This window comes from Canis lupus, chromosome 25, assembly GCF_011100685.1.
Source record: "Canis lupus familiaris isolate Mischka breed German Shepherd chromosome 25, alternate assembly UU_Cfam_GSD_1.0, whole genome shotgun sequence".
Classification (NCBI taxonomy): Eukaryota; Metazoa; Chordata; class Mammalia; order Carnivora; family Canidae; genus Canis; species Canis lupus.
The window spans coordinates 13304327-13324596 of NC_049246.1; the positions used below are offsets into that span (position 1 = coordinate 13304327).

General features: G+C 36.7%; 1 protein-coding gene across 9 annotated transcripts in view; it reads left to right on the forward strand.

Moving 5' to 3' along the window:
* Positions 1-20270, forward strand: part of LOC486036 (ATPase, aminophospholipid transporter, class I, type 8A, member 2-like) — a 182902-nt gene that overhangs the window by 6614 nt on the left and 156018 nt on the right. For 5 of the 9 annotated variants that reach the window (XM_038573428.1, XM_038573426.1, XM_038573427.1 and 2 more), the window contains 6 exons: positions 923-987; positions 4308-4452; positions 12943-13042; positions 16665-16763; positions 17930-17975; positions 18858-18898. In XM_038573428.1, the coding sequence (XP_038429356.1) occupies positions 923-987; positions 4308-4452; positions 12943-13042; positions 16665-16763; positions 17930-17975; positions 18858-18898 (496 nt within the window). Of the gene's footprint in view, positions 1-922; positions 988-4307; positions 4453-12942; positions 13043-16664; positions 16764-17929; positions 17976-18857; positions 18899-20270 lie in introns of those variants that run through there. The other 4 variants (XM_038573429.1, XM_038573431.1, XM_038573432.1 and 1 more) reach the window with 3 other exon arrangements.

The window sequence follows — 20270 nt, forward strand, 5'->3', positions numbered from 1 at the left end:
TAAATGTCTCCACAATATTTCATCATATGATTAAGATGGGTTTTATTTAATTGTTCCTCTACTGATAAGTATTTAGGTTTATCCTTTTTTTTTTTCATGGTTACAAACAGTGGAAATGCACATTCTTGTTCACACCTCCTTGTATACATGCACGAGATTTTTTTAAAAGCTATAATTAGAAGCAGAAGTACAGTAGTCCACTATTAACCACGGTTTTGCTCTCCACAGTCTCAGTCACCCCCGGGGAGTCACTCACGGTCCAGAAGCAGGTGATCCTCCTTCTGGCATATGGTCAGAAGGCCAATAGTAGCCTAACACTAGCTCACAATGCCCACATCATTCACTACACTTTGTCTTCTCACACAGGCATTTTATCATCTCACATCATCACAAGAGGGTGAATTACAATACTGTCAAGATATTTTGAGAAAGCAACCACATTCACATAACTTCTGTTACAGTATATTGTTATAATTGGCCTATTTTATTATTATTGCTGTTGTTCTCTTAGCATGACTAATTTATATATATTAAACTTCATCATAAATGTGTAGGTATAGGAAATAACATAGTGTTCATAAGGCTCGGTACTCTCTGTGTTTCCATACATTGACTGGGGGTCTTGGAATATATCACCCATGGATGAGGAATGACTACTGTACTGGATTGTGGGACACTGAAGTCTAAACTTAGACTCCGAAATGGTTGAATTAATTTGTACTCCCACCTGTCCTCTACTAGTTTCTAATTCCCCATGTCCTCACCAGCCTTGGCTTTGTCATACTCTTTAGTATTTAGCTTTAGCTTGATTGAACTTGAGCATATTTTCATGTATTGATAGGCCATTTTGCTTTTTTCTTTCTATAAGTTAATCACCAATTTGTATATTGATCATGTTTTTATATTTTTTATTGATTTGTAGGAATTCTTTAAATCATCTGGGTAGAAAACCTGTGTCAGTTATATACATTAAAATATATTCTGGAGGTATGTAGTTTTTTTTTTTATGTAGTTTGTTTTTAATTCTATTTCACTTTTTAATGTACCAAAGGTTCTTTATTTTCATGAGGTAAGTCAGATTAATTAGTATTTTCCTTTATGATTTGTGCTTTTGAACCTTTTTTTTAAAATTTTTTATTTATTTATGATAGGCACAGAGTGAGAGAGAGAGAGGCAGAGACACAGGCAGAGGGAGAAGCAGGCTCCATGCACTGGGAGCCCGAGGTGGGATTCGATCCCGGGTCTCCAGGATCACGCCCTGGGCCAAAGGCAGGCGCTAAACCGCTGCGCCACCCAGGGATCCCTGAACCTTTTTGAAGTAATCTTTTCCATACCTTGATATCACACTGATTTAATTAATATTTTCTTTTGAATATTTGAAATTTTACTTTTCATACTTAGACATTTAGCCTATCTGAAATGTGTTATTTTATTTTATTTATTTATTTGAGAGAGGGAGAAAGAGAGAGAGAGAGAATGTGAGCAGGGAGGGGGGTGGCAGAGAGGGAGACAGAGAGAGAGAAAGAGAGAGAGAGAGAGATAGGCAGAGACACAGGCAGAGGGAGAAGCAGACTCCATGCAGGGAGCCTGACTTGGGACTCGATTCCGGGTCCCCAGGATCACACCCTGGGCTGAAGGCGGTGCTAATTCTCTGAGCCACCTGGGCTGCCCTCTACTTCACTTTAATCCTGAGATGAATCTGTGTGACTATGGGGTTTTCTCAGAGTCTCCTCCACTTTGGGCACAACCTGAGCTTTGACTTACATTCCCCCCATTTCCTCACAGCTAACTTTAGTATTAATTGGCAGATTTCTTCAGGAGGAAAGTGCCTTTTGAATTTTTTGCTTACTTCTCTTGGTTTTTGTTTTTGATTAAAATTTGACTTGATAATAACTATCTTGCCTAATGAATTTAAAAAGCTTTTCTTCATCCTTTAAAGTCAGCATTTGAAGCTGTTTCAACAGAAAGTTTGGTCACAATACGATGGCGTACCATTATCTAAAGCCTTGTTTATATATACAAATAAATCACTGGTTTCTACATCTTGTTTATCAGCTTTTCATTCATTTCTTGACAGGATATCTGAGTCTCCTGCTTCTAGCTTGAATGTTTCAATGGTGATGTCTGAGTATGGCCCCAATATTCCCTCTCTTTCCAACCTTCATAAATGATTTGATTTGTCTTATAATGATTTTTTTCATCATGGTTAAAGTCTAATAAACTTTGCCAAGAAGTGTCTTGGCATTTATTTTGTGTCAGATCTTTCTTAGTTATGTTCTCATTAAAGAAAGGTCTATTTCACCAATATTTTTGTTTTATTTTTTATTTCTTGTTTAAGGATATGCATACATTAAATATCCATTGTCCCACATCTATAATTTCTCTTCAGTTCTTTATCTTCTGTGCTCTTTTTCATTTCATTTTGCTTAGTTTTCTGTGGTCTGGGCAGGACATCCCTCTTTCCAGCTGTTTGTTATTGTAGTTGCTTCTAATGTGGCTTTCTTTTTTCTTAAGATATTTCTCTTTCATTTCTCTTCTGAGCTCTTTCAGGTCACGTTAAAAATTCTTCTGCAGTTTCATTATCACTTTAAAAAATAATTTTGTATTTCTTTTTTTGACCTCTTGTTTCATAATGGACATATTTAATATCTTTTACAGGAAATGCATTTTCTGTGAGTTTTGTAAGAATTCTTTTGATGTGCAAACAAGAATTTCCTTTGTCTTTTGTTCCTTATACTTTGTCTTTTTTTTTTTTTTTTTTTTTTTTGGCAAATGGCAGCATTATTTTTTCATAGATTCTATGCTGGCTCATTTTTTACTATTACTAAATTTAAAGGGGCCACTCTAACAGACCAGTTATTTGTTGAAGAGACATGTTAGTGTGGCAAAAAGCACTGAGTATTTGAGCTGGGACATCAGCTTAGGCCTTTCAACTAGGATACTTGGCCACCAGCATCCTTCTCTCAGGTAGCAGGTCAGCAGATAGCCTTGAAGATTCTAGGTCTTTAGTGAGGTGATTTGAGCATTATATTCATCAGCATCTCCTTAGTTAACTAACACTCACCTTTTGTTTCTTCACCCTCACACATGGATGTGTTGTTAGGGAGGTGCTTGAAGAGAAAATAGCTAAGCTAAACATACAATAATGGTCAGAAAGTTCTTTTACTCAAGGATCTGAGGAAATTTGAGCACATGGACTCTAGCACAAAGATGCTTTTTACTGTTGAGGACATACTAGCCTCTATTTCTCATCAAAAACAAATGAGACTTTCCTTGGCCCCTTGGTCAAAAATCTCATTCAATTTTGTCTTAAGAGATATCAAAGTAAACATTGCCTGGGCAAAGTTAACCAGACAAGGAAGACTTTATTCAAGCCTATTGCAATAGGGGAGAGAAAATGAATTCACCTCAGCTGAAACAAAAGATGGGAGAATTTATAAGATATGGGGTGGGGAAGATGGGGATTGTCATTGGCCCCTTGTGTCTGATAACTGACTTCACCCAAAGAATAAGTACATTTTCTCTTATCTTCATGACAGGAGGGGGTTTTACACTTAGAGCAAGGCACCCCCTGAAGTTAGGCTCCCACCTTACCATGGAGATCTTTGATGATTACATTTCAGAGATATCCCAGGTCCTTGAGAAAGGCATTCCCTGGATCTTAAAGCTGGCAAGGGGCTTTTAAGGATGTTTATATACATTCCAAAGAGAGTAGAGTAAAAATTTACAATTATGTTTTATAAAGTAAATGTTTTATGTTAGCAAAAAAGTAGGGAATTTAAGGGTCTATAGATAAGACCTCTGTTTAAAATTTAGTCAAAGTGAGGGGAATGTTAAGGCCATCATGGCCTGGGGGCTGCTTTCTGGTCAGGGAACTATTGCTCTTCAGCCAAGATACTCTCCCCAGCCCCTCCCCTCCCCCAGCCCTCTCTACTTTCTCCCCTCCTCTCTCTTCTTTCTGAACCCAGCTGCTGGGACCTATATCACTGTTTGGTCCACTGTCTCCTCCTGGGGCAGAATGTCCATGCCTACCCAGAGCCTCTGGGGCTGGGGAGAGTGGGGGTGTGGGAACTGTGAAGGAACTGGAACTGCCCCTCCAATGCAGGGTGGCAGTGGAGACCTAGGGTGTGTGATTTCTGGAGAAGTGGATCCGGCAGATGAGGGCCTGGGGCTAGGAAGCAATCTGACTCCAGGGGACTCACAGAGACTAAAGTGCTGAACCAGAACACACAGTGCATTTCCTACTTTCCCTGGAGCCTGGCTTCATTTGCATTTCTGTGTAACATCCCAGTGCCTTCTTGCTGCAGGACCTGCTGATTTCTCTGTGGGCTGTCAGAAGGTGGAGGAAAAGATGGGCTGGCAAAAGTCTCTGCAAGGATCAGAAGTGTCCAAAGCCCGCACCATTTACCTCAATGAACCCCTTAAGAACAATTTCTGCAAAAACTCGATCAGGTGAGAAGTGTGTGTAGCTGGGAGGAGAGAAGGAGGAAGAAGATGTGGTCCTCACTTGCAAAAAACACTTGTGGATGTGGATGTTTCAGGCTATAATAATTGTCTCAAACCTTGAGAAACTGAATTCTCAAGTTCACTACCAAGAATAGGCTGTGTTTTCACCTCACCTTCAAGGTTTCTGTCTCTGAGTTGGTTTCTCCTCTCACTGGTTCCTGCTCATAGCAATATTATGCAGCCCTCTGCCATTTGAGAGCTTTGTTTAGTAATACCTACCTATGAGGGAAAGTGCTTTCCAGTGGAACCTCACAGATCTGCTGAGCTCCCACCAATATCCTATATTGGAGAATTGAGCATTAGGCTTTTTTTAAATTGAAGTATAAATAAAACTGTGTTATATTAATTTCAGAATTAAAATGCGATGATTCAACAGTTCTATACATTATTCAGTGCTCATCAAGATAACTGTAACTCTTAATCCCCTTTACCTATTTCACCTGTCCCCCCACTCGTGCCTCTCTGATAGCCACCAGTTCATTCTCTGTATTTGAGTCTGTTTGTCTCTTTTTTTCTTTGTTTCTTAAATCCCTATATGACTACAATCATATAGTATTTGTCTTTCTTTGACTGACTTATTTTACTTAGCATTATACCCTCTAGTTCTATCCATGCTTTTGCAAATAGCAAGATTTTATTCTTTTTTATGACTGTGTAATAATCTGTTGTATTTATACACCACATCTTTACCCATTCAACTATGGATGGACACTTGGCTTGCTTCTATATCTGGACTATTATAAATAATGCTGCAGTAAATATAAGGGTGCATATATCTTTGTGTATTTGTGTTTTTGCTTTCTTTGGGTAAATATCCGGTAGTGAATTATTAGATCATATGGTATTTGTATTTTTAATTTTTCAAGGAACCTCCATGCTGTTTTCCATAGTGGCTGCACCAATCTGCATTTCTACCAACTGGGTACCCAGGTTCTTTTTTCTCCACATTTTTATTATTTCTTGTGTTTTATATTTTAGCTATTCTGACAGGTGTAAAGTGGTATTTCATTGTGGCTTTAATTTGCATTTCCCTGATGATGAGTGATGTTGAGCACTTTTCATGTGTCTGTTGGCCGTCTGTATGTCTTCTTTGGAAAAGTGTCTATTTAGGTCCTCTGCCTATTTTTAATCAGATTAATTTGGGGGAGGTGTTAAGTTAAATAAGTTCTTTATATATTCTGGATGTTAACTTCTTATTGGATATGTCATTTGCAAATATCTTCTCCCATTCAGTGGGGTGCCTATTTGTTTTGTTTATGGTTTCCCTCACTGTGCAAAAGCTTGTTATTTTGGTGTAGTCCTGATACTTTAATTTTACTTTTGTTTCTCTTGCTAGAGAAGACATTTCTAGAAAGATGTTTCTACATCCGGTGCCAAAGAAATTACTGCTTATGTGTTCTTTTAGGAGTTTTATGATTTCAGGTCTCAGGCTTACATCTTTAATCAATTTTGAGTTTATTTTTGTGTATGGTGTAAGAAAGTGGCTCAGTTCCATTCTTTTGCATTTAGCTGTCCAGTTTACCCAGTACCATTTACTAAAGGAACTGTCTTTTTCCCATGGTGTATTCTTGCCTCCTATGTCATAGATTAAATGACCATTTAAGTGTGAATTTATTCCTGGGCTCTCTGTTATGTTCTTTAATCTGTTTTTGTGCCAGTACCATACTGTTTTGATTACTATAGCTTTATTGTAAATCTTGAAATCTGGGACCGTGACATGTCTAGCTTTGTTCTTCCTTCTCAAGATTGCTTTGGCTATTTGGGATCTTTTGCGGTGGCTTCATACAAATCTAAAAACTATTTGTTCTAGTTCTGTGGAAAATGTTGGTATTGTGATAGGGATTGCACTAAATCTGTAAATTACTTTGGGTAGTAGGGACATTTAAGAAATATTGATTCTTCCAATCCATAAACATGAAATATCATGCCATTTGTTTCAGTTTCTTTCATCAGTGTTTTATAGTGTTCAGAGTAAGCTCTTTCACCTCCTTGGTTAAGTTTATTCCCAGGTATTTAATTATTTTCAGTAACTGGGATTTTTTTCTTGACTTCTCTTTCTGTAACTCTGTTATTAGTGTGTAGAAATAACAGATTTCTATATGTTAATTGTGTATTCTGCGACTTTACTAAATTCATTTCTCAATTCTAGTAATGGGCTTTAAGAGTGGAGCTTTAAGAGGTTTTTCATATATGGTATGTCATCTGCTAATAGTGACAGCTTTACTTTTTCCTTACCAATTTGTATGCCTTTTCTTTTTCTTTTTTTGTCTGATTGCTGTGACTAAGACTTGCAGTACTATTTTGAATAAAATTCATGAGAATGGACAGCTTTTCTTGTTCTTTATCTTAGAGGGAAAGCTGTCAGTTTTTCACTGTTGAATATGTTAGCTGTGGGTTTTTCATATAAAACCGTTAGTATGTTGAGGTATGTTTCCTCTAAACCTATTTTATTTAGCGTTTTTTTTTATCAAGAATGGATATTATATTTTATCAACTGCTTTTTCTGCATCTGTTGGGATGATCATATGGCTTTTATCCTTATACTTATGAATGTGATGTATCATACTAATTTGCAAATATTGAACCACAGTTGTTTCTCTAGAATAAATCTTACTTGATCATGGTGAATGATTCTTTTAATGTATTGTTGGATTCAGTTTGGTAATACTTTGTTGAGGATTTGTGAATCTATTCTCATCAGGGATATTGGTCTGTCATTTTCTTTTTTAGCAATGTTTGCCTGGTTTTAGCTTTAGGGTAATGTTGGCCTTGTAGAATGAATTTGGAAGCTTTCCTTTTTCTATTTCTTGGAATAGTTTGAGAAGACAATGTATTAACTTTTTTCAAAAGTTTGGCAGAATTCACCTGTGAAGCTATCTGGCCCTGGACTTTTGTTTCTTTGGAGTGTTTTGGTTACCAATTCAATTTTAATACTAGCAATCTATGTGTTCAAATTTTCTATTTCTTCCTGCTTCAATTTTGGAAGGTTATATGTTTCTAGGAATTTATCCATTTCTTCTAGGTTGTCTAGTTTTTGGCATATAATTTTTTTTAAAGATTTATTTATTATTTATTTATTTATTTATTTATTTATTTATTTATTTATGATAGACAGAGAGAGAGAGAGAGAGAGAGAGAGGCAGGCAGAGAGAGGCAGAGACACAGACAGAGGGAGAAGCAGGCTCCATGCCGGGAGCCCGATGCGGGACTCGATCCCGGGACTCCAGGACCGCGCCCTGGGCCAAAGGCAGGCGCCAAACCGCTGAGCCGCCCAGGGATCCCGGCATATAATTTTTTATAATATTATCTTATAATCCTTTTATTTCCATGGTGTTGGTTATTTCTCCTCCTTCTTTCTGATTTTATTTATTTGAGTCATTTTTTTCCTTGATGACTCTGGTAAGCATTTATCAATTTTATCTTTTTTTTTTCAATTTCATCTTTTTAAAGAATCAGTTCTTGGTTTCATTTATCTTTTTCTAATGTTTTAGTCTCATTTTATTTATTTTTCACTCTAATCTTTATTGTCTCTTTCCTTCTACTAGCTTTGGGCTTTATTCATTCTTCTTTTTCTAGCTCTGTTAAGTGTAAGGTTGTTTATTTGGGATTTCTTTTTTTTTTAAATTTTGTGAAGTAGATCTATATCACTATAAACTTCCTTCTTAGAACAGATTTTACTTTGTTCCAAAGATTTTTGGATCATTGTGTTTTCAATTGCATTTGTCTCCATGTATGTTTTGATTTCTTCATTGATTCATTGGTTGTTTAGGTGCACTTTATTTAGCCTCCATGTGTTTGTATTTTTTCCAGGTGTTTTTTTTTGTTTGTTTGTTTTGTTTTGTTTTGTTTTTGTAATTGATTTCTAATTTCCTATCATTTTGGTCAGAAAAGATGCTTGATATTTTAATCTTCTAAATTTATCAAGACTTGTTTATGTGGCCTAACATGGTCTATTCTAGAGAATATTCTATGTGTACTTGAAAAGAATGTATATTTTGCTGTTTTGGATGGAATATTTTGTTTATATCTGTTAGGTCCACCTGGTCCAGCAGCTGCCATTCACAGCTGCTGTTTCCTTGCTGATTTTCTGTCTAGATCATCCAACCATTGATGTAGGTGGAGTGCTAAAGTCCCCTACTATTAACTGTATTACTGTCAGTTTCTTCCTTTATTACTGCTAATGTTTGCTTTTTGTGTTTAGGTGCTCCTATGTTGGATGCATAGATATTTACAATTGTTCTATCCTCTTGTTGGATTAATCCCTTTATTATTATGTAGTGACCTTCTTTGTGTCTTGCTACAGTCTTTGTTTTAAGGTCTATTTAGTTTTATATAAGTATTGGTACCCATGCTTTTATTATTATTATTATTATTACTACTACTATTATTATTATTTTGGTTTCCATTTGCTTGGTATATTTTTTCTTCTCTTCACTTTCAGTCTGTATATGTTCTCAGATCTGAAATGAGTCTCTTAAAAGCAGCTTATAGATAAGTCTTATTTTATTTTTATCTATTCAGTACCCTATGTATTTTGATTTGAGCATTTAATCCATTTACGTTTAATTGTTGATAGGTATTTACTTACTGCCATTTTGTCAGTTTCTGATTGTTTTTGTACTTCTCTGTTAGCTTTCTTTTCTTACTCTCTTTCCTTGTGGTTTGATGGCTTCCTTTAGTGTTATGCTTGCATTTCTTTCTCTTTATTTTTTGTGTAACTATTATAGGTTTTTGATGTATGGTTACCATCAGGAACCTATATATGACATCTTATGTATGTAGCACTCTATGTTAAGTTGATAGTTGCTTAAGTTCAAATACATTCTAAAAGCACCACATTTTTACTTTTCTCTCTATGTTTTATGCCTATGATGTCATATTTTATGTCTTTTTATTTTGACTACTTTTTTGTAGGTAATCTTACTACTTTTGTCTTTTTTTTTTTTTTTTTTTTTTTTACTTTTGTCTTTTTTTAATAAAGATTTTATTTATTTGAGAGACACACAGAGAGAGAGAGACAGAGACAGAGACAGAGAGAGCAGAAGAGGGAGAAGGAGAAGCAGGCTCCCCCTGACTGGGGAGCCTGATGCAGGGCTTGATCTCAGGACCCAGAGTTCATGATCTGAGCCTAAGTCTGACACTTAACCAACTGAGCCACCCAGGCACCCCACTACTTTGGTCTTTTAATCTTCATACTCACTATAAGTCATTAATCTACTACCTCTACTATATGTTTGTATTTTCCTGTGAAATTTTTTCCTTTCATAATATTCATACTTCCAATTACGGCCTTTTCTTTCCATTTAAAGAATTTCCTTACACATTTCCTATAGGACTGCTTTAGTGGTGACGAATTCCTTTAACTTTTGTCTGGGAAACTCCTTACCCCTTTTTCTATTCTGAATGGTAATCTTGCTGGATAGAATATTCTTAATTGTAGGCTTTCTTTTATATATACATATATATATATATATATATATATATATTTTTTTTTTTTTTTAAGATTTATTTCTTCATGAGAGAGAGAGAGAGAGAGAGAGAGAGAGAGAGGCAGAGACACAGGCAGAGGAAGAAGCAGGCTCCATGAAGGGAGGCTGATGCGGGACTCAATCCCAGGACTCCAGGATCACGCCCTGGGCCGAAGAAGGCAGGTGCTAAACTGCTGAGCCACCCAGGGTTTTGTATTCTGAATATATCATATTTCCTTTTGGTCTACAGTTTCTGCTGAAAAATCACCTGATAGCTTTATGGGAGTTTTCCTTGTATGAACTCTCTGCTTGTCTCTTGCTTTTTAAAAAATTCTATCTTTATCATTACTCTTTGCCATTTTATTTTATATGTCTTGGTGTCGATATCATTGGGTTCATCTTGTTAGGGACTATATCTGCTTCCTGTATCTTGATGTCTATTTCCTTCCCCAGATTAGAGACATTTTCAGCTATTATTTCTTCAAATAAATTTTTTGCCCTCTTCTCTTTTTCTTCTTCTAGGATCTCTATAATGTGAATGTTATTATACTTGATGATGTCACGAGTTCCCTTAACCTATTCTCATTTTTCATTATTGGGTTTTCTTTTTGCTGTTCCGCTTGGTTGCTTTCTACTACCCTGTATTTGGGATTGCTAATCTGTTCTTCTGCATCCTCTAATCTGCTTGTTGTTTCCTCTAGTGTATTTATTTCTGTTATTGAATTCTTCAAATCCCACTGTTTTTTTTAGATTTTTTGTCTCTTTGTTGAAGTTCTCATTGAGTTCATCCACTCTTTCCTCAAGTTCCATGAGTATCTTTATGACAATTATTTTGAAAATTTTTAAAAAAGGTTTATTTATTTATTCATGAGAGACATACAGAGAGAGGTAGGGAGAGAAATGGGCTCCCCATGGGGAGCCTGATGTTGGACTTGATCCCAGCACTGCGGGATCACTCCCTGAGCCAAAGGCAGACACTTAACCCCTGAGCCACCTAGGCATCCCTGAAATTTTTTTTTTATTGGGCATATTATTTTGTTTCATTTTGTTTTTTTTTCCTGTGATTTCATCTTGTTCTTTCATTTGTGACATATTCTTCTGTCTCCATTTTGTCTAGCTCTCTGTGTCTAATTTTGTGTACTAGGTAGGCTACTTATGTCTCCTAGACTTAAATATAATGGCCTTCTGTAGAAGAGTTGCCCTATAGTGCAATCTCCCTTGGTCACCAGAGCCATATCCTCCAGGAGTGTCTCCTGACTGGGCTGCTTGCACCCTCCTCTTATGGTTGGGCCTCAATTACCCTTAATTCAGCCAGCTGCAATGACCCACTTTTCCTTCTGTTTGTGTACTGGATAGGATTTGCTCCCTGCACTGTGGAGAGGCCTATCTGTGGCTACTGTGGGCTTGTTGGTGAGCGAGGCCAGAAGTCAGCCTAGCTGTCTGCAAATAGCCTCTTTGCCACAGCTGCAGATGTACAGTACATCTTTCTGTGTAACCAACTAAGAGGCCTGACTGCAGAAACTGTGGGTATGTTAGTATGTGGGGTTATCTCTCCCTCTCTCCAGGGTAGGAGTCACTTTGAAGTGTTGCTGTTCCCTGTGGGAGTTGCTTGCAGAGTGTGGTGGGGCAGGAGTTGTTTTGGTGGGATGCCTGCTGAGGAATCAGGCTGGCTGGATAGGGTGGGTTCACAGGGGAATGCTGGGTTGGGGCACCAAATGCTAGTAAGGTAGACGAACAGTATTTCTGGCTCCCACAAACATCTGGCTACCTAGGCTAGAAAGAGAAATGGCCTCCTCCAGCACTCTTATTCCCAGAAAACTCTCATGCAGATTCCTGTTCCTGCAGCATACCTTCTAACATTAGTAAATAAGTATCCTTCCTGTATACTCCCTGTGCTTTTGAAACTGATGCTTCTGTGTTAGGTCTTGGACTGAGTTTTTTAGTATACTGGCTCTTTAAGGGCAGGGACTCCGTTTTTTCTCACTCTCTGGCTCTCCCACAGTTTTGTCTGCTGAGTTTTACAGCCCTTGGATTGAAGCCCTCCTGGTTTTCAAAGCCAGATTTTTGGGGACTCATCAGTGTGGGTCCCTAGGTCTGGGGGTGCCCTGTGTAGGGTCAGACTCCCTCACTTCTTGGGGCTTATGCTGTCTCTCCTGTTTGTGGCTACTTGTGCAGGGAATTTGGTTTCCAATTACAACTCTGCCCTTCCTGCCCTTTTTGGTGTGGCTTCTCTGGGATGGAGCTGTTATCTCAGTGTCTTTGTGGGACAAGTTGAATTCAAGATCCTCCTATTCTGCTGGCTTCCCAAAACTCCTGGTCTTTCTGATTTAAAAATATAGTAGATTAATTAGAAAACACGAAACACACTGGTGATGATTTTCTTTGTCCATGACATGGCTTAGGCATTTAAGATAACTTTTAGTGATAACGAGCCCATGAGGGAGAGAAAGGAGAAAAATTGGTGGCTCTTACCATCCTTGAACTATAAGAGAAATGTTACTTAGAAGTTTTGTTACAAGAATTATAGACCACTCAGGACACCTGGGTGGCTCAGTGTTGAGCATCTACCTTCGGCTCAGGGTGTGATCCCGGGATCCCAGATTGAGTCCCTCATTAGGCTCCTTGTGAGGAGCCCGCTTCTCCCTCTGCCTATATCTCTGCCTCTCCCTCTCCCTCTCTCTCTCTCGGTCTTTCGTGAATAAAATCTTAAAAAAAAAAAGAATTATAGGCCATTAGAAAATGTGGAATACATCTTGCTTATCTACTGTATCTACTGTTTCTGAAATGGGGAAAATTCTTTATCCTAACATTGTTTTCAGATAACAATGAATGTTTTTAAAAATGAAAAAAAATCTTTAGAAAAGAGTCAGTATTTTACAACAATATTTTATCCACTTCTGGGTTTTTCTTTGATGTTTTTAGAGTTCACAGTGTTAATTGACAGTGGTATTTTTCTTTTTATCTACAGCACAGCCAAGTACAACATGTGGTCATTCCTCCCTCGATATTTGTATCTGCAGTTTAGCAAAGCTGCTAATGCTTTCTTCCTGTTCATTACTATATTACAGGTAATATTTCTGAACACATTACTAGAATAAGCTTTCTAAAAAAGAAAATATAAAAAGCTCACTTAGCTGAAATAAGAATTTGATATAGAGAATAAATTCAAACACTGTAAGAAGAGAACTCTCTTCTTACAATTATTAAGTTATTCAGTAAGACAACCAAACTCCCATTTTTGGCCTGAAAAACATGTTGATGCCCAATATATGAACTGGTCCACAGTTCTTCCTGATTTATATCACTAATTAATTATTATTGGACTGACTTTTATAATTTATGCCACCTCCATGATAGGACAATTTTAATATTTTTAAAGGAATAGTTTGAAGAAAGTCCAAATGCCAGTTGAAAATAACTAATTTTGTTTTCTATCTCTTTTTTTTTGTATTTCAGTAAGAATACTTAATGTGAGATTTACCTCCTTAACAATTTTAACTGTATAATACAGCAATGTTAACCATGGACATCTGTTGTCCAGCAGATCTCTAGGATTTATTAATCATGTATAACTGAAACTTTATGCTTGTTGAATAACAACTCCTCATCTCTCCCTCTCTCCATCCCCTGACATCACCATTTTACTCTCTGATTCCATGAATCTATATTAGATGTGTCATAGAAGTGGACTTATGCAGATTTATCAATCTGTGGCTAGCTTATTTCACTTAGCATAATGTCCTCAAGGTTTATCCATGTTGTTACGTGTGGCAAGACTTCCATCTTTTTAAAGTCTGAATAATATTCTATTATATGTATGCCACATTTTCTTTATCCAGTCCATCCATTGATAGACATTAAGATTGTTCCCATATCTTGGCTATGGTGAAAAATGCTGCTATGAATATGGGAGTGCTGCTATCTCTCCAAGATCCTGATTTCAACTCTTTTGGATAAATACCCAGAAGTAGGATTGCTGAACCATATGGTAGTTCTATTTTTAAGTTTTTGAAAAAGCTTCATATTATTTTCTGTAATTTCAGCACCATTTTCTATTCCCACCAGAAGTGTACAAGGGTTCCAATCTTTTCACATCCTCACCAGCACTCGTTAATTTTTCGTGTTTTGCTAATAGCCATCCTGACATGCATGTATGAGGTGATATCTCAATGTGGTCTTGAATTTCATTTGCTTGATGTGTGATACTGAGCACCTTTTCATACATTTCAAAATGTACCTCTTGGCCATTTACATGTTGTCTTTGGAGAAATTCTATTCAGGTCCTTTGCCCATTTTGATTGGATTATTATTATTTTTTTCCTGTTGGGTTGGAGTACCTTAAATATCCTTATCAGATGGAGGATTTTCATATATTTTCTCCTATTATGTAGGTTGCCTTTTCATTTTGTTGATGGTTCCTCTTGCTGTGCAGAAGCTTTTCAGTTTGATGTAGTCCCACTTGTCTATTTTTGCTTTTGTTGCCTGTGCTTTTGGCGTCATATCCAGGAAATCATTGCCAAGACCAATGTCTAGAAGCTTTCCCTCTATGTTTTCTTTTAGGAATAACATCTTTTCAAAACAGTTAAATTCAAGGCTTTCTATAATTTATTTTTTTCCTGTTTATTCAACCTTATTTTCATCATGAACCCTACAATCCAATGCAATCCAAGAGGCAAGTCCTCTCACAATTCTCTAATTTTCTTCCTATCTCTAGACCTTGGTTCATTCTATTACCTAACCTAGAAGGCACTCATCTGGCTATACTTTACACATTTTCTTAAAAGCACAACTCAAAATCACCCTCCTCTCAACTTCACCAAATGCCATACTCCATGCTGATTTCCCCCATCTTTCTCTTCTGTAGCAGTGATCTATTCTATACATTATAATTGGCTTTATTTTTCCTGGCAAACTCTAAGTTCCTAGAGAATAGAAAAAATGCCTTCAAAACGGCCAACTTTTGAGATAAGAATTTAATATATTGGTTGAATTGAACTTAAACAGAAGATGGCATTAGTAAACATTTATAGAGGTCCCATAGTATGTACCAAAGTCTGTGCATGGAATTAAGAATTCAAGGATGAATTATCAGACATAGTTCCTACCTTTGGAGAGCTGGTAGTCTTAACATACAAGTACTTTAAGACCTATTTATAAAATGCTAGAGAAACAGAGACTACTTTGGGTTTGAGGGTGAATGGTTCAGGAAAAGCTGCTGAAAATGAAGATGACATTTGAGCCAAAGAATAGAGGAGGAGGAGTTTAACAGTAAGCAGAGGGGCAGTGGAAGAAGAGAAGGTCTTTTGGGCTCAGGAGACTGTGAATATAGCCACAGAAATGGGAAACACTGGTTGACCAAGGGGGGAAAGGAAAGAGGTAAAAATTTCTCTGGGAAGCTTTTATAGATTTTGAATTGTGAAAATTTAAAGTATTAAATTTTTTTTCTAGTGTCTGAAATGTTCTGGAAATAGGAAAAAATTTGTTTGGAGCATAAAGTAGAAAAGAGGCTGAAGATGTCATCTGAGATCAGGTTATAAGAAACTTAGCATGTTACATTCAGAAGCTCAGACTGTATTCTAGGGACAGTGAGAAGGTAATGACAGGAGCGAAAGTGAAGTGACCAGCTCTGGCTAGGCTTAACTGAGGGAAAGACAGAGAGAGGCCTGTGAGCAGCAAGACTGGCTTGGAGGTGCATTGCAGAGAGATAGAGAAGAGGGACAGATAGAAGTTATTTGAAAGACAGATTTAATTGATAGCCTAAGTGATCTTAAAATTTCTCCTCTTCTTCCTCTGGTTCTCAGATTGCTTTAAAAGTAGTTGCAAGAATTATCAAGAACTTCACAATAGACACTGTTTTGCTTCACATAGAAATAATAAGCCAGCAGGAAATAAGGCAGCATAGAGAGTACACACAGGCCCACGCCTGGAAATACAAGCCTAAAAACTGGTCTAAATCTGGAAAACTTAAAGGGTCCAATCTAGGACCTTACCTACCCTTCCATCCATCAGGAAACTGCCACAGCCTGTTTACCACTTTATTTCTCTTAATTAATTAATTAATTATTGAGTGTGAGCAGGGTGGGGAGGAGTTGGAAGGGGCAGAGGGAGAGATAGAGAATCTTAGGCAGGCTCCCACACAGAGCTTGATCTCACAACCTCAAGATCATGACCTGAGAAAAAAATCAAGAGTCGGACACTTAACTGACTGAGCTACCCAGGCACCCCACTGTATTTCTCATATTTTAAGGAGTGGCAGGTAGACCTATAGCAAGCACTCTCCACAGGTAATTTGTTATTACAACAAATGTTGTTCTCATGTGCCCCCAAAAAATTTCTCTTCTGCCTCAAAAAAGAAGTAAGTTTCAGTTAACTGACCTTCTGGATTTAACTCCTTTGAAAGGATGCTATTTTAGACACTTAAGTTCTGAACTAGTCTCTTCGAAATGTAATAAAAGTATTCTATTGGAAAGGTGACATAAGGACTGAAGTGTTAAGCAGTCACACTGGTGACTTTTCCATAATGTGATGTTTAGTATCATGCTTAAGGGTGGATTTTGATGTTCTAAGAGTCTCATTTAACACCGTGTGTTGTTCTTATGTCCTGAGTATGTCACTAGCTGCCTGACTTTTAGTGTTAGCAAAATGTAAGAAAGATTTATCATAAGATTCATAGTGTAACTCTTTTTGCAGCAAATTCCAGATGTGTCTCCAACAGGAAAATATACAACTCTCTTGCCTTTGATGATTATTCTTACAATTTCAGGCATCAAAGAGATTGTAGAAGATTACGTAAGTTTACTGTTAGTGAAATGTTCTCAAAACTACTGTCATGAGTAGAAGGGGTATGTTTTTTGTTTTTTGTTTTTTTTCTTTCAAGCTTCTAGTTGGAGTTGGTATAATTCTTTAAATCTGTAGTTGATGTGAAAAGCACATTAAGGTTTTAAGGTTTCAGATTTTAAATTTTGTGTGTGTGTGTGTGTGTGTGTGTGTGTATGTTTGAGAAATCAGTGGCACTTAATAGTGACCATAAGATGTATCTTGGAGGATATAATGCAATTAGAAAGTCCTAACTGGCTAGAAAGTTCAGAAATTGTGCAGTGACTTCATTTCTTCTTTAACCTTATCACAGATACAGTTTCACATGAGCCTACAGATTTTAGCAGTGAAGGAAAAGAAGAGAGATATAATTTATTTTTTTCCTGTTTATTCAACCTTATTTGTTTTCTGTTTGTTCTGACCCTCCCAGATATAGCTGAGGTCACTCTAATAGAGTCCCCTTCCTCCTCACTCACAATCCTAATGCTCATTTTCCAAAAATTGCTTGCTATTGTTGTTCCTATGTTTCTGCCTCATTCCTATTTTATAAAGATAGATCATCAGTATAATCTCTTTGGTTGCTGGTCTTTTGATTGGTTTATAATATGAAAGAAAATTTTCAAACTTAATCAAAAGCCCTGGGCTGAATTGGGGCAAAATTCAAGATTGCTAATTAGTGTTTAAAGCAGCATATAATATACTGGCATTTCAAGTAGCGCTTCAGTATGTAGGAGACCCTGTATTTTCTGTATTTATATGTCTGTATGTTTTGTGTGTGTGTGTGTGTGTGTGTGCGTGTATCCATTTAAACTGAGGCTCAGACAGGTTAGTGACCTGACACGGCTGTATTCGTAAGAGGCAGAGCTGGAATGTCAACCAAGGAAGCTATTGCCATAGGCCACACACTTAACCACTTTGCTATACTCCCTCCCTTAGATCACATTTCAGTGTAGAAAGTCAGATAAGGGCAAAACAAAATTGTAATCAATTATAGTAAACAAAACAAAACAAAACAAAACAAAAAACCCACCCTTTACAAGTAGGTTTGCTGCCTCTATTCTTTAAACCTATGACTTGTATTATGATGTGAATTATTCACTTTGAACTTTTGACATAATGGATTTTTTTTTCTATAACAGAAACGACATATAGCAGACAAATTAGTTAACACAAAGGATATAATAGGTAAGATACTAGATTAAGTTTTTATCCCTCTTTACTATTAAAAAAAAATGCCCAAATTGACCAAATAGATACATGTACTTTGTTTCATAATGTTTTATTAAAGAAATATAGGAACAAAGAACAACAACCATAAGGAAACTGTTTCTTATATGTGAAAATTGTCAGTTTTGCTAATTAGAATAAAAGAAAAGAAAAAAGATGGGAAGCTGGAATATTTGGGATATGAGCAATTCTTATATTGATAAAAACAATCTGGGTGTTACATAGTCTCTCTCAGTCCTAGCTTTGAAATGTGCTATTCTTTGTAATTGATTAGAAATGTATAATGTTGCTTTTCAGGCTATCAGCCAGTATTTTAGCATGTAATAGCAAATGGTTTTCTCTTTAGAATCAGAAGTAACTTAATGTAGGGTCACTTGGGTAGCTCAGTTGATTAAGCATCTACCTTTGGCTCAGGTCTTGATTCCAGAGTCCTGGTATTGAGTCTGCTTTGAGCTCCCTGCTCAGTGGGAAGTATGCTTCTCCTACTACTTGCCACCGTGCCTCCTTGTGCTCTCTCTCTCTCTCGCTCTCTCTCAGTCTGTCAAATCAATAAATAAAATATTTTTTAAAAAAGAAGTAATTTAATGTAGCTTTACCTATGGGTCATCTCTCTATCATTAAGTTAGTTTAGGTTGCATTGTATGATGCATATCACTCTATTTTGGTGCAGTGCATGTGAACAGAGTTTCCATATTTTTCCAGTTTATATCAAAGTTAAATTAATAAAGACAGTACTTTATAAAGAAACACTTTTGGGTTTTTTTGGAAAAGTATCTTTTATGATTTTGGACTTTACCTAATGCAATTGTTACAGTTAATACGTAGCTATATGTTTTCCAGTGTTAAGAGAGAATGTGTGGAAAATCATTATGTGGAAAGAGGTAAGAATGTATTATAAGTTTTCACTTAGTAATAAACACCTACCATATTTAAACAGATTTTTATCCATGAAACATGCCTTTAAGAACTGTCATATTATCCTGTTTTGTAGATGAGTAAGGAAGTAGAGGATCAAAGAGAATAAGTATTTTGCTTAAAGTTACACAGCGTGAAAGTACTGAAAGGCTTTGAATTTAAGTCTATTTGGTTGGAAGACTACATCCTTTCTAATGTGCTTCTGTGTTAACCTCTGTGTCATTGTCTGGAATTTTTAAGGATGATGCTTCACAAACTGTTGATCAGGGTACAAGACAATCGTTATATGGAGACTACATCAGGGAATGTTTTCATAAATATTTGCCCTATGATAGAAGTTAAAGGCATAGTGGGGCTAGATACTTTGTCTTCCTCAATAATTCATTGCTGACCAGTGTAAAATTCCTTTGAGGACTAATTATAAAAGTGTTTTCATTTCTAAGTATTGTCAGCATTTCTTGCCCTGAGAGAGATAAAACAGATGAGTCAGTCATGATTGCAATTTTGCTCCTCTCATTGGACCAAGAGAAAGAAGTCCCTGAGAGATCCACTCCATCCCTGGTGGCAGAGTCTCAGGGGAGAGGGTTGGTGAGAGACAAGGGGAGAGGAGTGAGGTTGCAGGAGGTTGGGGGATGGCAGGCTTCTTTCTGAGCAGAGGTAATTGTATGATTGAGTTTAATTTACCTCCAGTGCCTTCCACTGAAAGAACAAGTGAAACAACTAGAGCCAAGGACCAGGAATTCTTATCCTTCTTGACTCCTTTTACACCTGTCTAACCAAATGGAGCACTTTACACAGGTGCTTACAAAAGGAAAAGGGAGCTGATTTGGGGTCCTGTGGGCAAAATAGAAATAAGAGTTTGTAAGAGACGTGCTTTTCATGACCTCCCTTAGGGTGATGACTGCTTACTGTCAGTTCCTTGGGTACATAATCTTCTGCCTTAATATTGTTTCTGGGGGGAAATCTAGTTTTAATCACAAAGTCTCAGCTTGTCTCATTCTAGCCATTGCTAGATTGTGCTGTAAGTTAGTTGTTTATATAAGCTACAAATGCCTTGTTCACTGCACTGTGAACTTGATATAAGTTGTGAATGTTTAATTAACAATTCTTTTTTCTTCCCTACTATTACATGTGTTCTCAGCATTTATAGACACAGCTTTTAAGATTCTCTTCTCACTTTGATTTGAAATATTTAATTAATCTTTGCTCAATTAATGAAGATAGAAATGATCTATATAATCATACTATAAAAAGAAAAATAGAGTCTCCTTGTTCTTTTCCTCTTCAGAAAGAAATTATTATTTTTTTCAGTATAGGTCCAGAATTAGTTTAGGATAG